Raw genomic sequence first — 24,324 nt, 5'->3', positions numbered from 1 at the left:
AATTCCCCCCCTTTCTGATACTACTGGTTTCCTTTTATACACCCATTTGCAGTCTATAGCCTTCTCTCCCTTAGAATTATGAACTAGTTCCCATGCACGATTTTTCTGCAAAGACTCCATCTCCTCAACCATTGCAGCCATCCATTTTCCATTCTCCTGACTAGTAATAGCTCCTTGGAAAGTGAGTACCATCAGCAAAGCTGATCTTCTTGATAGTTCCAGGGCCACCATCGCCTTCAAGGATCTCAACACTCTTGATAGCATGAGGGACAACTTTGGGGAAAATGGTGTCATAATCAAGCACAAAGGACTTGAATGCCTTTTGTGGGGGAATTGGGGTATTAACCTCCATTTCGAGTGTGAAAACACCCATTATGAACGATAAACAAAGATTAAACACAGAGAGAATGTGATGAAGTGAGAGTGAGTTTGAGGTGTGGGAAGAAAGGAGAGACTGGGACTGTATTTATAGGCTCGAATTGAAGCTTTACTGTTGAATTTCTTTCAAAAAACAAATATGAGTGTTGAATCAGCAAGAAATAGTCAAGAATGGCATACGGCATAAAGAATTCCATAAAATAATGGCCGATTTGTAGTTTGAAATGTTGCACAAAACTCATCTATTGCTTACATGTGATGCGGTTGCTATTTATTTATTAATGACAAATCGCTTACGGAATATCAATTCTTGGATGAAGCCAAACTTTGATTTTGAATGTCTCAACAAGTTTCTTCTAAGCTTGAAGTTTTTGTCAATAAAATCATCCGTATTGGTAATGTATTTAAAAATAAATAAATAAGAAATTAAAATTAAAGACTTGACTATCTAGAAGGAAAATATCTTAATTAAAGTGGTGGTTGTTTGCGGTTTGTAAATATATAGGATAAACTTGTCCAAAAAATATGTTAGGATAAAGTATACAATGACCATTTAATTAGGGGATTCTAATCTAATTACTGATATTTTAATTTTATCAATTAGATTATTTAATTATTTAAATGATGCTAATTAAGTTATTTGTAGTTAATATTTGATGGAAGAATTGACGGGATAGATAATAAATTCAGTATAATTATAAATTTGATTTTTGTTATTTATATATTTTATTATTGTAGTCCTAAATTAGTTTAATTTAAAAGTATTTAATTAATAATAACGACGTGTTATTATCTTATTTGAAGAAAAATAAATTAAAAGAAAGATCGAAGGAGGTTAAACATAGGAGCTTGAGGGTAAGGTGGGGGCACCCTTACCACTAGGCCAAATGTCGCCAAATGTCACGTTAGGCTTATGGAAGACAACTTATGCATATCTTATAATATAGTTAATGGCCAAAAATGGTCAAATAATGACTAAAAAATGGGTTAATTGGGGAGTATAGGAGTACTAAAACTACTATAATAAATTTAATAATTTGTTTATAGTTAAATATATTTTATATTAAATTATAGTTAGTGTCAGTGGCGAATTCACTCTTCTATTAGGGTTGTACACGTTATTACCTCAAATTAGAATTTTCTTCGATTTATTATTTGTCTTATTGATTTTGTTCATATTGAAATTTTATTTGTGTCTACCTATACGAAAATTTTATGTTATTTATATATGTGGACCTATCCTAAATTTTTTTTGGATCCGCCACTGATTAATGCAATATTTAAAATACAAATAAATTTAAAATTTTATATTTTTTAAAAAAAAGGTAAATTACACTGTTTCTCACTCTACTTTGCTCTCTCTCCCCCTATTTTGCTCTCCGAGATTTCAATTTTTTTAATTTACTTATTGAATTTTATAGATTGAATCATTTTGCTCACTCCCATGTTTTCTCTCTAACTTGGCATTTTTTACTATTATTTAATATAAACAATTTAAAAATAAAATAAAAACATAAGGTAGCTGGATGGTATCATCGGTCACCGTTGACCGCCATAGATGGTGGTCGTTTAGACCCAAAATGAGATGGGTCACTTCGCCTCGATGTCGTGAGTTCGAATCCGACCTCCATTTTGTTAAAAGTTGCTCCGAAGTCCACAAGTTTGAGATTGAAAGTGAGGAAACCAAAACATTTCAGTCAAAATTCACGGGTTTTGAGATATTTTTCGATGAAACAAACACCAGATCTAGACTCAGGGGTTTGAGACGAACCGACCCATCCCATTTTGGGACTGAACGACTACCATCTATGACGGTCGATGGTCGGAATGAAAATGATGTGGTGGTCAATGGAGAGAAAATGGAGAAGAGAAGGAAGAAGGGTAAATTATACCATGAGTCATTAGGAAAAATGTAATTACACCATGAGTCATTAAATTTTCTATCTCATTTTTACTCACCAAAACGACGTCGTTTTAGAGTATATTTGAGTTTTTCAAAACGGCATCGTTTTGATTCATGTGCCACGTCATAACGCCGTTAAAAATTTAACGACAGAGTTAGCAAAATCATTTAATCTGTAAAGTTCAATGAGCAAAATAGGAGAGAGAATAAAGTAGAGTGAGGAATGGTGTAATTTGCCCTTAAATAAATGTAACATTTTTTTCTTTTTCTCCCTTTATAATTAAGTGATTATAATATATTATATTAAATATTCATTTAACGAACCCTAAATTCATCGGCACAACTCAAATCACAAGATAAATTTCTAATTTGAATATTATTTCTCTGTCTTCAAAAGGATTTTTGAGAATTAAATCTCATCCATCTATGTTGATTTTAATCATGCTAATATTATAACTAAAGTAACACAATTTAAACTAAACAATTAATAAAAAATTAACTAAAATATAAATGAAATATATATTTTATTTTTAATAAAAAAAATTAAAATTATGAATTAAATTAAAATAATAATTTTAATAATTTTATATATAATTATAAATAACTATAAAAAATATCAAATGTAATTTAAAAATATAAAATCATAAATTAATGTTTATTTTAAATTCTACATTAACTATAATCCTAAATAAATATATATATTTGAATTATTAATAAATTGTTAGATTTATTCAATGATTTCAATTTTTTATTTTTTGTCAATATATATGTAAAACTCTTTTAATTTTATACAGATTAGTTTTACATAAATTTAGAATCGTTGAGATTAACTCTTTGTTTTATTTTTTTAGTAAATATCTTTTCATTTCCTACTTTTAATCTTATCCATTAATCTCCGCTCATTCATCTATCTTCTCATTTCTTATTGTGATCCATGTGGCTTTCACTTCAATAGTTGAGGTACCTCACCTTTCACAATAAGTTCTTAGTTTGATGTCATTAGTGACATGTTTCATTGTATGATTAAAAAATAATTTTTTATTTAAATAAAAATTAAAATTAAAATTAAATTGATATAATATAATATAAATATTAAGGATCAAATACATGATTATATCAATTTTGTTAATTGATATGTCAACTCTTTCATTAAATATGAACGATAAATAATTTTGTTAATCTTATTTAATAATTAAATGGTATAATTAATAGTCTTTCGGCTTAACCCAGATTTCTCTTCACTTTCAATGACTTCTTCTACCGGGTTTATTCCTTTTTTGATAATTAATTCCTTTCCCTTTTCTTCCACCTGTCGAATTCACACTGACGGTTGATCACGTAGTTAAAGAAAGACTCGTGAAGCTGATATTATTAGTATTTTAATATTAGAATTTCAATTCTAAATCTATTTTAAAAATATTTCATTTTGCTGGGTTTATTTAGGGTAAACTACATATTTAATATATCAACTACCACTTTTGTTTTGTTTTGGTCACCCACTATTGTCTTCTTCAAAAAATTATTGTTATTCCTTGAGGTCCCGAGTTCGAGTATTAGGAATATCAGGGGTGTAAGCGTTCAATGTCAAATGGTCGAGAGTTATCTTTGAGTATATATTATTTTGTAATTACCACAGATTAATCGGGGGAAATTACCATAGTAATCGGAATGAATGAACATCTCTAATCTTGAACCAAAAGTACTAAAATCATAAAATTCCATTAATCTTTAACATCTATTTAGCAGTTACTGTAGCAGTGCTTCGGTACACTGTTCACGGTACTGTTCATCAATGTTCACGGTATTATTCATAAAAAATCTTTTACTTTAAATTTGTTATAACAAAACATAATTTATATGATATGATATTTTTATAATATCATTTACCATTTTAAGAAAATAAATTTTAAATCACTTTTGAATTGAGAATGGTTTTAGAAATTCAGGTGACATCTATAATCTGTATAGGTATAATTATACAGGTTATGGGTGTTACATTGATAACCCTTAATATATAAATTATCAGCATGATAGCTTTTTCCTGCATTCTACTTCCGTTGGATGTGAGCTAACAAGGCTACAGTAATCTCTTCAACATTGATTGTTTCTTTTCCATATGTAAGAGTAGTCACCACGTGTTCGTAAAAGGCAGTGAACATAACATAATCATTGCTCTGTCTTCATTCTCGATCTTCACATCAAGTTGAACCAAATCTGTAATTATTTGATTGAAGACATTCATGTGCTCTTCCAAATCATGACCTTTCATCTGCAACTCATACAACCTCTGCTTTAGATACAGTTTATTCGTTAGGGATTTGGACATAAACTGACTTTCCAATTTTTTCCATATTTCTCATGGAGACGACAGACCCATTACATGATACATAACCCTGGTTTACCACATAACCTTATTGTTCATGCCGCTCGCTGTTGCAGTTCTTTCTAATCATCGTCCTTCATTGATTTTGGCTTTTGAGGTCGTAGAGCATTTAAAATCCCTTACTATGCCAACAAATCATTTACCATCGTTTGCCATAATCCAAAGTTACCATGACCGTTAAACTCTCCACTTCGAATTTGCACCTGACATAGCCATCTCAAACCTTGCTCTTGATACCAATTGTTTTGAAAATAGGCTAATTAACTCAAGAAATCAACAAGCAGTAAAGCAAATAAAGAACACAAGATTTAAAGAGGTTCACAATGTGCCTACGTCCTCGAGAGCGTGAGTGTTGTTCTTTTATTATCGCAATAATCCAAAATTAGGTTACAATTACATATATATAGTAACCCCGGTACAATTACAAAAATACCTCGTACCGCCAATGGTATATGAGTCATACCTAGCATTCCGTCAATGCCCACGTGGGTTATTCCCAAAAGTAAATGTCATACAGATTGAAAAAAAATATATCAGCCGGAACCAACAACCAGTTGATCTAGTGTGATTAGATAGTAGATTTCCTAAGCAGGTCAGAGGTTCGAATCCTAGCGATTGCGAATGGAATAAATTGGGTTAAGACAGTCACCCTTACTTCTGTAGTACCCGATCAAGATTAGTAGATAAATAGATTGGAAACATGGTTATATAAAATCTTTAGTTTTACACAGATTTAAGATCATGGATGAGTGAAAATAGATCGCTAAGATTGACTCATTGTTTTTTTTCCAGTAAATATCTTCGTATTCTTACTTTAATCTCAACTATCTATTTTCACTCATGTAACGGTCTTAAATATGTGAAAACAAAAAGAGTTTTACTTGTGTAAGATGATTATGTCCCTATATATACAAGTAGAAAATGAAAAGAAAAAAAACAGTACAATGCTTGAGAAAAATATAAAAATAAACAATCAAATGCTTTAGAAGACTCTATCTAGAAGGCAAATATCTTAGGGAAAAAGGCATCGTTTGCGGTTAGTAGTTTTCTGGGTAAATTACCTTATTGGTTTCTCTATTATTGATTTTATATGTCGGTCACCGAACAAAAAAATAGGTTCAATATTTTTAACAAACTTACAAATGTTAATCAGTTTGGTCACCGAAATTCATTTGATATGATAGAAATTAAATGCTATGGTAATATTTATTTCTTGACGTTATACAATCTATCAATTTATTTAATTTTAAATAATTTAATAAAATTTATTTGTTTCATATATAATTTTATCAATTTAATCAGTACGGTCACCCTTAGTTTCCGTGACCTCTGCCTGGTTAAGGTCGTGGTGCCCCAGAAGAATCAGCCGAGTGATATGAAACCGTTGGGCTAACAAAACATAAGGAGGTTGCACAAGGGCTTTTTTGGCCCAATAGGGCAGCCCGAATCAATTTTTTTTTTTTGCAAAATAGGATACAAATATTTTTATTTTGGAATCTACATTTTCTACGGTACATGGAACTTATCACGTCGATGTGACAAGTTTTAATAAAAAATATTTTTTATTAAAACTTTTTAACTATATGATACATTTTAATAAATAATTATATTTTATTAGAACTCCCTCGAAGAGATGAGTTTAAATAAAAAATATTTTATTGGAACTCGTCACCTCAACGTGATTAGTTCTATAAATACTATAAAAATATCGTAGATCCCAAAATAAACTTTAACTTACATTATTTTATCAAATAATATACCCATTTATCCTAATGGACCAAAAAAAACGTTGCACAAATGCGCTCACATGAGATGAGTAAAAAGGAGTGTGTGTAGAACTACGGATAATAAAAGCCACATACCATATGAAATTTGGAAATCACAGCATTAAACGTTCAACGCCATGAAATCACAAAAAAAAAAAATAGTCGTCCCTTGTTCCCATATGTAATGAGGGAAGGGGAGGAAAGATAATAGGCTGACCTCAACACTAAGTTGAGAGCAACTTCCGTAAGAGACCTCTAAATTATGAAATACCCTCCATATGACTCGATTTCACGACCTCAAAGTTAAGAACCTTGTGCTCTACCAACTGAGCTGAATGGTTATTTCAATGAAACCACAAAAGTAAACCTATATATATCGATAGTGGTAATAATGGTTGTGACGATTTCTAGAGTAACAGAATGTTGATGTGACACGTTAATCTATTTTTTCTTTGTCATCATTTGACTATGTTAGATCATTTTGATCGACTCTCACTTCTTTTCCTTTTTCTTTTTCTTCTTTAACTTATTGTTTCCCTTCTTTCTCCATTCACATCCTTCCCATATCCTTAAATTTTCCTCTTTTTTTCTCCATCTTCTCCAATGAAAAGCTCAATTGCAATCCTTTCCACCTCATTTTATGACCACCTAAACGTCGTCTCTCACTCACGTAGTACAAACACATGTTGGAATAAAGCCAATATGAACAGAGGTGGAAGGGGTTGTAGTTGGACTTCTGATTATAGGGAATAAAGAGAAAATTAGGAAAGTTTAAAGATTTGGGAATGATGAACTTGGAGAAAGGTCAGAAATGAAGAGTAGAAGAAAAAGAGAACGAAGATGTGAGGGCCGGTTAAAATGGTCTCACGTGATCAAATAATACCAAAAAATAAACTAACATACCACATTAGCACTCTTTTACTTTAGTAACTGTTGTTAATGGTTGAACGGCCATTTTGTTACAAACCAATAAAATTAGTGATTAAATTGTTACTTATCAATAGATAAAAGAAAAATTTTCTCAAATATTAGTGATCATTTATATAATTTAACATATATGTTTCTATCTAATATAATTGACTAATTATTTGAATTAATAAGATATTGAAAGTGTCATGTCATTGTCTATTGGGTTCTCAACTTATTTTTAATTCACCAAGTTGTTGTCAATTTCCATTAAATTTTAGCAATGCCAAGTTAAATAATAACACTCGATCTAAATTAATTTTTAAATGTTTTAATATTCTAATTTTGTTCTCAATCTATACCTAACATTCTAAATTAGTCCTTAAACTTTGAACATTTCGATTTTATCTCTAACTATAACCCTCATTTTAAATTAGTTCCCAAACTTTTGAATCTTCCATCCCCAATTTATCTAAATATGTAATTAGTCTCGACCATAATTTAACCTAATTTTTTTTCAAAAACATAATATTATAGCAGCTTGATAGTTTTATTAACATGGGATGTGATTAATATATACTGATAGTTTGAGATGAAATTGAAACATTCAAAAGTCTGGGAATCAATTTAGAATGAAGATCATAGTTGGAGGTTGAAATTAAGTAGAATGTTCAGAAGTTCGAGGAGTGATTTAGAATGAGATTCATAGTTTGGGATGTAAAACTACAGTGATTTCAACTTCAAATATATGTTTATTTTTCATGTATATGAAAGACAACACCTCAAAACTCTTTTATTATAATGGAAATACAGATAATCAAGTCCACAGACCATCGCTCTTGTTACCCAAATCACACACTGGAAAACACAAGGAAACATGGAAACCACACCATTAGTAACACCAAGAAACTTATACATTTATGCATCTGGGTTTGCCAAGAGGTACTCTTCAACAGCCTTGAAAACTCGGGCTCGCTTCTCCAGTGAATCCTTGACTGCTTCTTCCTTGATCTCGATGTCGCCGACGGAGTAAAAGTGGGTGGTCACTTTAACAGTTGTTCCTCCATTTGGTGCAACAGCGAACTTGGTCTCGTAGCTGATTTTCTCAATTATGTTCTTGAAAAGATCGCTTTCGATCACTGTGTACGTGTATGACAAATTGTCTTGGTCTATATCATCGATCTTTTCCTTCAGGTAATCGAACCCCCAGCCGTTTATTATCAGCCATGTAAAACTTCAAACCAGACGGAAAAAGAACTGTGAAATATTGGAACTATTATAGTATTATTGTAAGATCATTCTTATTGATATAATCCTCGAAATAGATGTTGTCCTCTGAGATTAACACGATCCCAACTTTATAAATTTATCAACCTCGAACACATAATTATATTTTTAGGGACAATAAAATGAGAAAGGAAGTAAATGGTTACCATCCACAAAGGTGACCTTCCTGACGCTACCAGGGCCACCATTTCCTTCAAGGTACTCAACGCCCTTGATTGCGAAAGGGGCGGCCTTTGGGAAAAGGGTGTCCGATTCAAGTACAAAGCTCTTGAATGCCTTGCCTGTGGGAAGTGGGGAACTAACCTCCATTTCATGCGTGAATACACCCATGATGAGCTTGAAAATCTTCAAATTGTACAAAAACTAAACACAGGGAGATAATTTGTGTTTGAGGTGTGGTAAGAAATGACAACTGAGATGGTATTTATAGACTGAAATTGAACCTTAATAATTTCATTTCTTTCATTTTTTTTTTATATCGTTCGATTAGAAATAGTCAAGACTGTCGTGCTGCATAAAGGATTTCATAAAATAATTTAAAATATCGCTTACATATTCAATTTGATTGAGATTTATTTACTGAAAATTGCTTACAGAATTCCTTTTCTAAGATGAACGAAAACTTTGTTTCACTAGTTTATTATTGTAATATACAACTCTTAGAAATGAAAAGTCAACGAAAGACTTAATAATTTGTGCTTTTTATAAAATTATGGGTAAACTACGTGTAAATCCCTAGATCCGGCTCAGACATTACGGTCAGATCTAATCTTTCACATATAATATTCAAGAAAATCTTTCAAATTTTAAAACATTGTTAAAATCAATAATAAATAAATAAATACGCATAAATAGGATATTATAAAAATATATACCCAATAAAATCCATAACGATGAACATGTAAATGTACTATCATCAGAAATCCACATAGAAATATGTCCAGAATAAAATATCGATAATGCAGATATACAAAGACAATGGTAAAAACTCGTGTCACCAAAATATAACAAAAAATACATATAGAGATATACACATTGATACAAAAAGGAGAAATGATCGATCATCGTAATACCAAGTATGCTAGCCTACTGTCTGGTAATATCTAAAAATGTTAAAAATTAAAGAGTGAGCTAAAAAGTCGAGTGTGCTCCTTATGATGTATAAAAACATACGGATGTCAAATACTTCGGTAAAAAATCAATTTAGAAAACATGTTTTAAAAATCATATTTAAAACATGAAAACATTATATGATTTAAAATCATATTTAGAAAATACAATAACTAGAAAATCATAAAATCAATCAATGGTATATAATAAATCAAAAATCATGTCATTAAAATATTCAGTATCATCAAAAGTTCATATCAATTCAGACAAATAAATCAAAATAGTAATGTAACACCATCAAGAACACGCCTATATCGGTCTGAGAAGTTTGACAGGATAGCCTACTACTGGGTCTGTTTATCCTAATACCAAGTGTGCTAGCCTATTGTCTGGTAATATCTGAAAATGTGAAAAATTAAAGAGTAAACTAAAAATCTAAGTGTGCTCCTTACAGCGTACAAAAACATACGGATGTCAAACACTTCGGTAAAAAATCAATTTAGAAAAATGTTTAAAAAACATGACAATCACCCGATCCAAACACCAGAATGTGTAGGTTCCAAAGAACCATATTCCTACTTGTACACCCGATAAGGACTTTATACTTAGAGCATAAGGACATGTGGTAAGGATTTATCATGTCTACAAAGCAGAAGAGCCTGCAGTAAGATCTTACAAGTCATAGACTCATATACTTCCTCCAATAATGCCCAATGAAAGTAAATATACATGTATTTAATTCAAAACAATAGTTTAATATTTAAAACATGAAAACATTATATGATTTAAAATTATATTCAAAAAATACAATAACAAGGAAATCATAAATTCAATATCATCAAAAGTCCATATCAATTCAAACAAATAAATCAAAATAGTAATGTAACACCATCAGGAACACACCTATATAGGTCTGAGAAGTTTGACAAGGTAGTCTAGTACTGGGTCTGCTTATCATGATCTGCAGCTAGATCCTACAAATCGGAAGAAATTATATCATTGACCTTATATGATAAATTACAAATTTGTATTTAAATAATTTCTGAAAACCTTCAAGTAACTCTCAAAGTATGCGAATTGTGTGAATTTTCTATATGAGAAGTGTAGGATCTAATTGATCCTCGATGGGGGAAATATGAGTACCTTCATAAAAATATAATTCCAAATCAATTCCATATTCAAAATCCAATAAACACGTAAAAATACTAAAAATATAATGCATTTTGGGTTAACGGGCTTATTTAGGGACCTTCGGGTTAGAATTTGGCAAAGCATACCACAAAATCATACTTAGGACATCGAAAAAAGTCAAGAAAGAGGCTTTTGAAAAAAGTCAATATCGATCAAAGGTCAAAGTCAACATCGATCAACGGCAATTAACGATCAACGATAGTCAAAGGTTGTTAACATTCAATTCGATTAGGCTCAGTTGTACTAGTTTAGTTGGGTTCAGATAGACCAATCTATTTGGGTCGATTGGGTTGGGCCAATTGGACTAAGTTGGACTGATTCAGTTGGGATAAACTTGTTAGATTTGGGTCAAATAGGTATACGAGCTAGCTCAGTATGTTGGTTGGATTGACTCACTTTTCGAATCATCTCCCCGAGGTAATGGAAGAGCCCCACGCGCAGGCAGTTTGAGGCGTCGAAAAATTTTTGAAAAAAATTGTAAAATGCATAAAACGGTGTTTTGAGTCACTACCAAGCTCGATTTATGACGGTGAACAACAGAGAGCTCAATTTTGTAACATTGAAAACTAGTTCCTCCTCACTCCTTCAAAATTCGGTGACAATTAATAAAATATAAACACCGGTGAACTCAAAATTTCACCAGAAACATGATGGTATGGACGATGAAATGAACGAAACTCTGAACGGTAACGAAACGACGATGAAAGGTTCTTGTACAAAAAATACGAGAGAGAAATCTAAAAGTGGAGAGAGAGAGAGCTATGTGTTTCTATTTTGGAAAGCCTCTACAAAGCTAGGAGGGATTTTAAACTCCTCTCACTTGGGAAATGGAAAACTCACGTCTCAAGTCTTTGAATCTTTGTTGCTTTATGAAATTAAAATTTTAATTTAATTCTCAAAATTAAATTAAGAAAAAATTTAGTACCTAAATTGGGACGTGACATTACATTAAATACTATCAATTATAACACTAATTTTTTATTGATGTTCCAATTATAATATTAAACTGTTAATTCAGTAACAACACTATGAAGTGAATTATGATTGTCTACGTGGACATCGCACCAAAACAACTTCATTTTCATGTAACAATTTTTGCCCAAAATGTCATTTTATTGGAAAAACGAGCATCTTAGAAGCATTTTATTTTTCCCTCAAGTTCCTTCAGTAAAACGACATTATTTCTGGTCAATTTGGACATAAAAAACAGTCACACCAAAAACAATTTCATTTTAATGTGGCATCCACGTTGACAATTATCAGTCATCGCGACATTACTGAGTTAAAGATCCAGGGATATAACTGAAGCGAAAATCAAAATTCAATACCATAATTAAAGCAATTGAAAGTTTATCGATATAAATAATATGTCCACCAAAAATTCGGTGATATATGGTGTAGTTTATCATAAATTAAACCAAATATCACTAAACTTTAGGTCTTATGTCATTTTTATCATTGAACTTTCAGTTGCTTTAATTTTAGCACATAATATTGCTTTTGGGTTCAATGTAAGTATCGAGTCATTAAACCATTAACAGTCTGTTGACGTAACAATTTGATGATGACATGAAATTTTAATTTATGCATTGATTTTGTCATTAAAATTTGCAATGCTTCAATTTTGAACACATAACTTTAGTTTATCAATTTGGTCATTTTCAGTTCAATTCTAAGATGAAGGAAAACTTTGATTCACTAATTTATTATTGTAATATATAAATGTCATAAATGAAGAATTCAAAAGAATATTTAGTAAAATAACACAGTCAAATGCTTGAGAATACTTGACTATCTAGAAAGCAAATATACTAAATTTTATTTAAAAATAAATATAAACAAATAAAATAGAATTTAAAAATAATATTCGTTTTAATGTACTTATCATTACAATGATTTTCGTCAGTAAAATTTTTGTTTAATTTTAAAATACAGTGAGAAGACATGTTTATGAGTTGGATAGCTCATCCGATTCAGTCGGTGTAAGTTAATATGTTATTTTAAATAGGCTTAATACCAAAATAAGTGCCTAAACTATACTGTTTTTCTCAAATAGGAGTATAAACTATTTGTTGACTCATTGAGGTATCTAATGTTACAAACGTCAGTATTTAGGTGCTCAGGTCGTCAACGTTGTTAATTTCCCCGTTAAGAAACACGTGTCACACTCTGGTAAATTTAAATTTTTTATTTAACATGAAAAAAAATTAAAAAAAGAAAACACAAATTTTGAAATAAACCCAAAACTTAATAAATTAAAAATTGACATTTTATCTAAATTTTAGATAATAATGAGTTAAAGTTAAGAAAATTTGGCAAAAAAAATCAATAAAGAACAAATTTAATAGGACAAAGAAAGTATTATTTTAGCTTTATGAAAACTTTTATTTTTCTTTTTATAATATTTTTTTTGAAAGACTAATTGTATCACTTTTCTTAGCTCTTGCATTTAAGATTTCAATTTAGAGATTCTAGAAAGAAAATGCAGAAAATTAATAATGGAAATGCCCCTCCTCGCCTTCTTAAAATTGTCCAAAGGACTGTATTAATATATTAATATGGTTTTGTAATTTTAATTTAGGATTGATTTGTTAATTTTTCAAATTTTCATTTTATATTTAATTGAGAATATAAAGTTATAAATGTATTTTCAGAAAGGTACTCAAACAGGTTATGTATGTCGTATATTTTTATATTTTAATTAACATGGTTTCGATTGTATCATGATGATGTTGTGGGTCGGATTGTTTCGGAAGGTCCATGGTATTTCGATTCGCATCTATTAATTTTGCATCGTCTTCGATCGGGAGAAGATCCCCGTGAGGTGGACTTGAATGTGGTAAATTTATGGATTCTTGTGAATGATCTGCCGGTTGGATACATTTCTGAACAGGTTGCTCAACAATTCCGCAATTTTATTGGGACTTTTATTGAATATGATAGTTCTGTTGTTTCGTTGGGATATTCGGGCGGTCTTCGGATTCGTGTGGGTGTTGATACGAGGAAATTGTTGAAGAGGAAGAAGAAATTACCGTTGTCGAGTGGTCAGTTTACCTATGCTAATTTCAATATGAAAAATTGTTTCGGAAGGTCCATGGTATTTCAATTCGCATCTATTAATTTTGCATTGTCTTCAATCGGGAGAAGATCCCCGTGTGGTGAACTTGAATGAGGAATGATTTATTTTGGGTGCATGCATCAGAAGATCCCCGTCAGGTATCGTTATTCGGAATGAGGAATGATTTATTTTGGGTGCATGCATCAGAAGAGTCTCGAGGATTACCTCTGTTTTTCAGGCGGAGGCTATTGTCGCACTGCATGCGGTGATTTTCGCAGGTGAGATGGGTTTCCGGTCGATTATCATAGAAGGCGATTCAAGAACCATGATAGAGAAGCTCGAGAACAGATCTCCTGACCTTTTTGAAATCAGTGCGTTAGTTTGGGAAACTCAGCAACGGGCGGATTCCTTTCATGCATGCTTCGTTTAACTTCATCCCAAGGAAAGGAAACATGGTGGCTCACTGCATAGCGACGGTCTCGGGTACTAACTCGGAGGATTCGTTCTGGGTTGACGAAGCACCGGGTTGTGCGGAGTTAAAGGCTTTGGAGGATAGGAGATGGATGGCTTCGGTTTAAGCTCATCTTCGAAGGATATGCAGTTTTACACAGGCTCTATTTGGTTCTGTCTTCTCTCGCCGTCGATGTCTCAATGCAACTTGTTTTTGGAGCGAGAAGATGAACGGGCAGCTCTTAGGTGCCTTTAGTTTTGCTTTTTGTTTGTTTGCTTTGCTTTGTTTTATGTTTTCATCGTTTTGCTTTCTTAGTTGGATTCCATGAACCCATTTACATTTTTCTTGGTTGAGTAATAAATGAGCTGACCGTTTTATTAAAAAAAAAATCAACTAATGGCACATTAATTTCTATCTATTGTTGAACCAACATGAACTCAAGAACTAATACAAAGACCGAGATTGCCATCTCCGATCCCTTTCGATGACCGCTGTTCGTTGGCAACGTTGAAGAGAGTGCACACTCCTCACCGTTGAAGAAAACTTTCGACGGAAATCCGTCCCTTGAAGCAATGTTGATGGAAGGGGTAGTTTTCTTGGTGAACGAGATAACCGTCTATTGTTTTCCGGGCACCCAAGGATCTCTCTCGGGATTCTCTCCATCGGTTTGTGCAACGATATAGTTTAATCCGGGAAGTCCTTGCATGAATATAGTATTGTTAACACCATCCAACTCCAAGGCAGATCCATTGAAGGAATACACCTTTTGAAAACCAGGGGTTGCTTTATGCAATTGTACCGCGGCAAACCAATCCGGGAAGGTGATTTCATCCCAGTTGAATATCGTGATCCTAGCACTCCATCCTCGAGAGAAACTGAGTAAAGATGCCACTTTACGCTGGCCCCGGAGTTGTCGTCGCACGGCATTGGATCGGAACCGTTAGGTTTTTTTTTTGGTAACAAATGAAACGAGCTAAAACTTGGCAGTTAGTTGAAGAGCTACTTCCAGTCTTATCGTACTGGATTAAACGTTGAATAGCATCAGGAGGATACTGCAATTCAGATAACCCTTATGGCCTAGCAAAACTGCTTCGAGCAAGAGCACCGGCTGCGCTATTAGCTTCCCGGGGATTAATAGCAGTTCGATCGTCCATTTTCTTTTAAGGTTTCGAATTCAGATAACCCTGCTGGCCTAGCAAACCGTTAGGTGTTCATGTATTGATTAATATTATATCCAATACGATTTACATATATTTTTGTTACAACTTAATATGTAATTATTATTGAATAAACTTTAAAAAAAATCTCTTACCTGCGACATAAATGACAATCAATTTCATGTAACATTGATAAAATAGAGTGAGACAATACGTAACAAATAAAATCAATACTTTATTAAATACAAAATATTAGATAATTAAACATGATAAAATGAATCATTTATCATAAATATCATATTCACATTAAACCTACTGAAACTGATATCATTTCGAGTTCCATCAATTAGAGGGTTTTGTTCTTTTATGTGTTTAAACATCGATTTAGCGTAAAACAAATATTAAAAGGTGTTTCCATAGATAACAAATACACACATAAAGATAATACTGCTAATTTCTTTAATTTTTCTAGCAAATAAAGATAATAAAATGAGGTTCAGCAATACTCGGTATCCTAAGCAGATAACGACCATCTAAAAACCGAAACAAATTCAGACACGACACAAACACAATGCAACTACCAACACTTCCATTAGAGTGGAAGAAACTTCCTTGGAATTAGGTTGCACCACTTGACTTCACCTGTAATTTCTTGGTCTCACAACAGTGACCACTCCCCCTCCATATTCAGAAATCATATTTTTGATAGACTTACCTTGCCACATTGTTCACCACAGTGAAACTGGACCAACTAGATAACTGGACACACGAGGTGTCCGACCAAACTTTTGACCCCCAATGTATCAACCATCGCCCCCATTACGAACTGCTTGCTTCATCCAACCAGCTGAAGACCTGCTGTAGAATTAATGGATAACTCCAGCACACAAGAAAATAAACAACCCTCAAGTTTGAGGTTAAATCCGCGATAAGAACACAAACCTTCAACTGAAGTTGAATCCACCGGATGGAACCTTTACATCATTTCCTCCAAACTGGAAATTCTGCTGAGTAGCATCACCAGAAGGCAGTGTCTCTTCATCCTCCTCTAGCCAGTAAGTCTCAAGAATCTTGACTGCTTTCTCATAGATCTCGTTATTGTCGTGACTCTGTAGGTTTTCAATCTTTTCTAATCCCTCGGCATCTTCTATCCACTGGGCACAATTGTTAATCTCTCCGCCACTAGCAGCCTTCTCAGCTTCACCAACCTTCAGAATGTTCTCCAACCCTTCTAGACAGACTGTTATGATTCTTGGATCAGGGAATGCAAGGAGATCACACAAAGGTTGTATGCATCCTTGACTGACCAGGTACCTACATGTTCACATAACAAGAATGACTTATCCCCATGTTCAATAAGAATGAAATGAAGAAATTGACATCAGAAAACAGATAAACAAATAGCATACTTGATTTGATCATGAGTACCACCAGAGGTAGCATTTGAAATCGCCCATGCTGCTTCTTTCTTTATATCAAATTCAGCATTCTGAAGTAGGCTAACCAGGGGAACAATTATCCCAGCATTGATCACAGCCTAGAACAATTTTAGCATAATGGTAAGCATAGCATGGTAGACAACTTCCAATAGTGAAAAGGGGCAGTGAATCAGTAAATTCAGACAATTAGAAACACCCTTGAAGCACATATTGCCATGATTACTCACCTGAATCTGTTCCTTGTTTCCTGCTGTAATGTTTGAGATAGTCCAGCAAGCCTCTTTTTTTATGCTCTTTTTATGGTTATGGGTCAACAGGCTCACAAGGCAAGTTAATGCACCATGGTCAATCATACACTGAAAATGAACGACATAAAGTCAACAACATAGGGTAAAAACCAACTGAAGCAGAAACCAAAACTTAAGAATGAAGCAGAATCTTAAACTATGCCTGAGTCTGTAATCATCTCCTGTCACAATATTTCCGACCGTACGGAGAGCAGGAATGAGCACTGAAGGAGAGGGATTACTGCAAAAAATACATGTATAAACATATGGTCCACATTCCACAGAAAAATAAATAAGAGGGCCCTAAAGATGTTTTAGGATGTTATACTCACAGTAAGAGCTCAACAAGTCGTGGGCAAACTCCTGCCTCAATCACAGCTTGAATTTTGTCATTTGTGCCATCAGACAGATACGATAGAGCCCAACAGGCATCAGTGAGAACTTCTTCATCGTTTGAGTGAATGAGACGTTCAAGCGCGGGAAGAGCAGGCCTCACCTAGCCAACAGATATCCATGTAAAAGTTCAATTAAAGACGCAAAATAAAGGAGAGGACTACTAAATAACAATGCACAAAACAAGATGAAAACCTGATCAAATGGAGGCTGCGGCTTGCCCCTGCAGAAATTTGATAATGTCCAAGTCGCATTTCTCAGCAATGACAACTTTGAGTGTTCATTCAACTGCGCTAACAGCGGCATCAAAGCCCCGTGACTAAGAACAAGATCACGACATCTAGGGGAATCTCCAGCAACATTCCCCAATGCCCACACAGCCTAAATATTTACAAACATATCACTTATCATCATTACTAGTAAAAACAACAATAATCCCAGAATCACAAGTCTCAAACAAACTTAATTCAAAGGATAAACTTTTAAAGATTATACCTGTTCTCGAACATCATCACTTGGGGAACCAAGAAGCTTTACAATATAGGAACAGCCCCATGATCAATAACTACCTTCGTATTCTCAGATGTTCCAGAAGCAATATTTGTTAGCGCCCAAGCAGCCTCAAACTACAAGTTTCCCAAATAAACAAATAATATAATATAATTAAACCCCCAAGAAATGGACATAAGCAATAAAGAAGCCACATTTGTAAGTGCTCAAGCAGCCATAAAATACAAGTTTTTCCATTGTATTACAAATTATAGCAAAGAACTAAACCCAAAAAATCCTTATTAGAATTCAAGAACTTATACCTGAAGCTGTGGGAAATCTTCCTTCATAAGGAACTCCACAAAGCGAGGAACGACGCCAGACTGTATCACTTCTTCAATTGGGGGACTCCGCTCTGTTTATTAAATTAAAAAGCCAAGTTATTTACATAAACTAAGTTAATGAATGATGGAGAAAAAGAAAGAAATGTAAGAAAAATTACCAATTGAAAGCAATTTACGGAACTGAGTTGTTGCTTCTAGCTGTGCCGCGCCGTCATCGGACCAAACGCCGGCAACCATCGAAGGAAGACTCTCCAACTGCAATAGAAAACCCTAAATCAATTAAATTTCAGAGGAAAAAGCATAAATTGAAAGTTTCGCTTAAGCGATTGTGGTTTACTTTTTTCTCGACGTTTGAAGATTGAAGAGAAGCGGGCAATTGTTGAGCTTGGAGGCCTTCACGACGCTTCTTCTGTAAACTCTCTTCGCGCTTGCTTTTCCGGATCTCCACCATGTTGTCTTCCCTTCTACGGCGGCCTTCCTCCGCGTCAACCGCCACCTTGTAGCGGTTACGACGTACCTCAGTTCTACTGCTCGGTCTCAACGACATATTGCGCAGCTGCTTTTCTTCGAAAATGAAACCAGTGAGTTTGAGATTTTATAGAAACGGATCGAAAGAATAAAAACCCTAGACAGTTTTAGGGATTTTGAATTTTTATTTATATATTAGAATAAATATTATTTTCTAATGAAACCACGCTATTATATGAAGCTCGTAACTACTTAACTATATCGTCATTTAATTTAATTAATTAATATTAATGCTTTTACTTTTTGCGTGGAAGGGATTACTCAATTAAAACCTTAATTCAAATCAAATATTAGGTTAGATTAGGGATGGCAAAAATACCCGAACCCGACGGGGAAAACTGAAAACTGAATTAAACGGGGACGGAGAAAAATCGTTTATGTTAAACTGGGACGGGGAAAAACCGTTTATGCTAAACGGGGACGGGGATGGGGGCGGGTTTGGTAATCCCCGCCCCGATTACCCGGCCCGATAAATATTAAAAATAATTATTATTATATATATATATATTATTAATAAATTTAATTTAAATATATATATATATATAAAATTTATATATTTAATTTAAATATATATATACCCGATCCGATACTCGACCAGATACCCATTTAAATAACCCTTTATGCTAAACGGGGATACCCGTTCTCCCGCGGTTTTCTTCTATTACCCGATGAGGATCCCCGTTTAAATCTCCGCGGTTTTTTAAGCGGGGACGAATATGAGTTTTTTAAACAGGGACGGGGAAGCGGGGACGGGGGACCAATACCAGGCCCGAACCCGGCCCGTTGCCATCCCTAGGTTAGATAGATATTTCTAGAATTATTCAATATATTGGATAAAGATTTGTGGTTTCAAAATAAATTTAAATTATGTTTTCTAAAATAAAGATATTATTTAAAAAATTTAAATAAACTATTATTTTATTATAAATATTTTAAAAAAAATAAGCTAAGGTATATAGTATGATCTAAAATAATATATCAAACATCGTACATGCATTTAAACGAGTTTGGATTTCATCTGAGAGCAAGTAAATAGGTGAAACGCCAACCATCAGTGGTGGATGTATGTAATGTCTAGGGCGGACACGTGTCCACTAAGATATCTAATTTTTTTTTAATTTATTGTCTATTTTATTAAATACTTTCACTTTAAAATTTTGTTTGTATTTATTTCTATAAAAAAAATTATGATTAATATACGTGTGTTCATCCTAAACAATAGTTCTAGAAACATCACTGTAAACCATTACAATCGAAAACAGGAAAAGTTCACATATATACAACTCTATTCGTACACAGAGCCGTGGCTGACCCGGCGCGAGGTACGTGACCGCGTAGGACTCAAAAAAAAAAAGAACCCAAAAAAGTGTATCTATAGTGGCATAAATACCCCTATAGATGGACCTATTGAGGCGTTTTTCAAAAAAAGTCATTATTGTTACGACTTTTTTAAAAAAACGCCACTATAGATGGACCTATTGCGACGTTTGTCAAAAAAATGTCATTATTATTATTTCGAATTCGAATATATCTAAAAAATATAGACCTTTTATAAGAATTTATACAAACCCCGAAAATCTAACACGGCCCGGTTCGTACCCATACATAGTATTACCAAATACATTGAATATGACCCTGGGTGATGTAAAACGATGGTCAATGGTTGTGCATAAAGTATAACCCATTGCCATTAGTCTTCGAGAGGTGTCAAGCAAAGTCAAGATTGTCAATTTTTCATGTTATCGTAAATAATATTTGAGTATTTTATGATTATAGGTTTCCCAAAAATTATCAATTTTCATATTGCTACAAAATATTTGAGTGTTTTATGATTATAAATTTTATTTACCACGATGACCAACAGCGAAGATTAGAAAACGTTACAAGTTTTTTTTTTTTCTTGATGAAATCCTTTATAAATTGTGAAGGATTAATACATAGATTTTATATTAACAAATATATACACATATATTCATGATGCATGATGCCACATGCTTATTCTTTTTATGATTCTGCGACATTTAAATACTTATTTTTTAGTGACTAAATCAACTTAAATCTTTTAAAAATATATTTGATACAAGGATAAATTACATACTTATTTACTAAATTTTACTTTATCTCCTATTTCATTTATTGTACTTTCAATTTGTTCACTGAATTTTAAATATTAATTTTTTTTGTTACTCGAACGTTTACTTAATAACAGTTATATAACGTGAAATTATTTAATAGTAAAAGTGCCACATCATATTGACCACATTAGATAAGTCAAGCCTTCTTTGTTGTTCATCCATTTTCTTAGGAAAATTCTATAGTATGACAACTTTAATATACGGTTAAGGAAATGGGTTATTAGTTTTATTATTAATTTTTTAATAAAATCGATAAAAATTACCGAAAACATTATTATTTCTACCTAAAATATTAATGTTCTTAACATTTATGGTAAAATGTCAAATAATAACAAAATCAATAGAAAAAAATAACAAAACTGATAATACTTTATCAAGTTTAGTAAAACACCTAATAATAATAAAATCGATAAAAAATAATAATATTTATGATAATTTTTATCAATTTTATTAAAAATAATAATAAAATCGATAACACTTTTTTAAATCATATATCAAGACTGCCGCACGTAATCATTTATCATCTCCCTCTATTTACTTTTCTAAAACCAACCAAACAAATAAATGGCGAGCTGTCAACATCACCGCAACATTCATCCACTTCACCATCCGTTGCGGCGTCGGCCGCTTCCTCTAACCCCAACCCATGCTTTATCACAGCTTTATCACAGCCTAAAAAAATGGCAGGAAACATCAGCTCCTCTTTTCTAAGGAAAAACCTTGAGAGCCCTTGTTTTTCGTAGCTCTCAAGCTAAGCAAAGACCTCCCAAAAAAACACAAAAAAATGGATACTCCACTGAGAAGAAAAAGTGGCCTGAACCTCCCGGCCGGGATGAACGAAACTTCACTACGACTGGAAATTTCAGCATCATCTTCTTCTTTCTTTCGTTCGATATCGATCTCTTTGCCTAGGATGATATCGAGTTTGACTTAACCGTCTTCGTTGTTGAAATCATCTATATGTAGCGATCGGTTTATCCGTGTAGATCTTCTTCGAGGCTACACCTCTTTGGGTTGATAGATAAGGAGTCGCCTGCTAAAGAATGAGGAAGTGAAGCTTATTCCAGGATTTTGAAATCTGAACTTTTCAGTGAACAGATTGCTTTATTCTCAATCATACAAACACCACTTGAAGAAATTCATTAATGGATTTATTCTCAATCATACGATATTACATTACACCAAACGTCCAAACAGATGCAAAGGCCAACGGCGGGGTGGGTTTTTTTTTCCTTTTCTAATTTTAAAAAATAGAGATTTTTTTTAAATGCAATATTATTTTAAAAAAAATTAAAATTATATAAATGTGACACGTTTCATTTAACATGATTTTTAAATGACCGTCACAGTAAATATATTTAAAGTGATAACATTTGTAATGTTATATATCAGAATTGATCATAAAAAAGTTTAAACACTGCTTCAAGATAAATAATTAGCTAACCCTATTCTCATATGTAATGGGGTAAGAGGGAGGTAGAGTAATAGGTTGTCCCCAACGCCAGATTGAGAGCAGCTTCCGTGAAATACCTCCGTTATGAATTGCCCTCTGTGAGACTCGATCCCACGACCACAAGATTAAGAGCCTTGCGTTCTACCAGCTTCCGTGAAACACTGCTTCAAGATAATATAGTTATATAACACTTGGATAGTCTCACGTTATAAATGATCACTAGTTAAAGATAATATGAAATGTTTGAGTTATTTTCTCAATTGATGACCGATAGGTATGTAAACTGACCGAACGTTTAACGAATCGTTCGTGAACTATTCAGTTATAAGTTCATTTATTTATTAAACGAACGAATACGAACAAGATTGTATGTTTGTTTAACTAAATGAACGAACATGAAAAAAGAGTTTGCATGTTCATTTACGTTTGTGAATGTTCGATAATCCGTTCGTTTATGTTCGTTTATTTATGTTCAACTTAATCTCCATATCTGTTTAAAATATTATTGTCTAATAAATTTTAACCTTAAACCCAATAATATTTTAAAATATAATCAATTTTTAAGCCCAAATAAAAAATAGCCAAATTAGTTAAAGAAAGTATGAGCCCTAAGATTATTTAGAAATAAAAACTATTCTCAAATGTAAACCTAATTAATTTTAAGTTCGTTCTTTTACGTTCGTTTGTGTTCGTTTATTATTTTAACGAATGATCATGAACAAGCTGCATTCCTTCATGAACGAACACAAACAAGAAATTTCGTTCGTTTAGTCGTTCGTGTTTGTCCATTTGTTCGGTTAAAATTAAACAAACGAACATGAACATACCCTCTTTCGTGTTCGCTCGGTTTATTTACAAGTCTAATGAGTACACATTTTTATTTTTATATATTTATAATTTATTTTATAATTTCTGATATTTTATAATTTTTATTTACTTTTAAAACAAATTATAATTTTTTTATATTTTAGGATGATTTAAATATATTTTTAATATTTTAAAAAATTTAATAAAATTTTAAATTATTAGATTTTCTTAAAGATTAAAATTATTCATCGAATTTTCAATTAAATTAATTATATCATTGAGTTTTATAAAAAATCAATTACACTCAAGTTCGATAAAAAAAATCAAATAAGTACATATTTCATATTAATATAATAAATCATCATGTTAGCACAATAACAAGTAATGTCAATCGAAAGAAAAAAAATAATATAATTAAAAATATGAAGAAAATTATTGATTTGTATTTATCACGTGGTCATAACAGAATAAGAGTGTTTAAAATTGTGGACTCGTATTTTTGGGGTACTTGAAGTATCAAGTATCTAATTCTCTATGTATTATATTTATCGGCCCGTGTCCTAAACCGTTAAGTCTGGGTATCTATTAGTCGGGCACCTATAAAATCCAGGTATATGCATTTTCGGGTCGCGAGTACCTGATACATATATATTTTTATTTTTTGAAATTTTGTATTTTTTAAAACACATATGAACACATGAAATTTAAAAGTTCATAATACACAATCAATACACAAAATCAATCATTAGTTTTAAGGATATATATATATATATTAAAATTTATTTCCAAAAAATATTATTACCAATCATAATTTTTAATTCGAATCTCATATTGATAAATTATTATTTTTTTAAAAAAT

At 32.3% G+C, this 24,324-nt stretch overlaps 1 protein-coding gene and 1 pseudogene across 1 annotated transcript; both read right to left on the bottom strand.

The window, feature by feature from the left end:
* Window positions 1–8,253: 8,253 nt before the first annotated feature.
* LOC120114951 (major allergen Pru ar 1-like) lies at window positions 8,254–9,004 on the bottom strand. The gene is made up of 3 exons (XM_039135717.1): window positions 8,777–9,004; window positions 8,605–8,610; window positions 8,254–8,548 (listed from the first exon to the last, which is right to left on the bottom strand). Exons 1-3 carry the CDS (start codon window positions 8,951–8,953, stop codon window positions 8,255–8,257), a joined length of 477 nt encoding a protein of 158 aa, XP_038991648.1. The 5' UTR covers window positions 8,954–9,004; the 3' UTR covers window position 8,254.
* A 7,128-nt stretch (window positions 9,005–16,132) lies between these two features.
* On the bottom strand, window positions 16,133–19,121 carry LOC120114950 (annotated as a pseudogene).
* Between the last annotated feature and the right edge of the window lie 5,203 nt (window positions 19,122–24,324).

Source organism: Hibiscus syriacus, unplaced genomic scaffold (assembly GCF_006381635.1).
Source record: "Hibiscus syriacus cultivar Baekdansim isolate YM2019G1 unplaced genomic scaffold, ASM638163v2 tig00110257_pilon, whole genome shotgun sequence".
Taxonomy (NCBI): Eukaryota; Viridiplantae; Streptophyta; class Magnoliopsida; order Malvales; family Malvaceae; genus Hibiscus; species Hibiscus syriacus.
The sequence above is the reverse complement of the archived record's forward strand: the minus strand, read 5'-3'. Positions and strand labels throughout refer to the sequence as shown.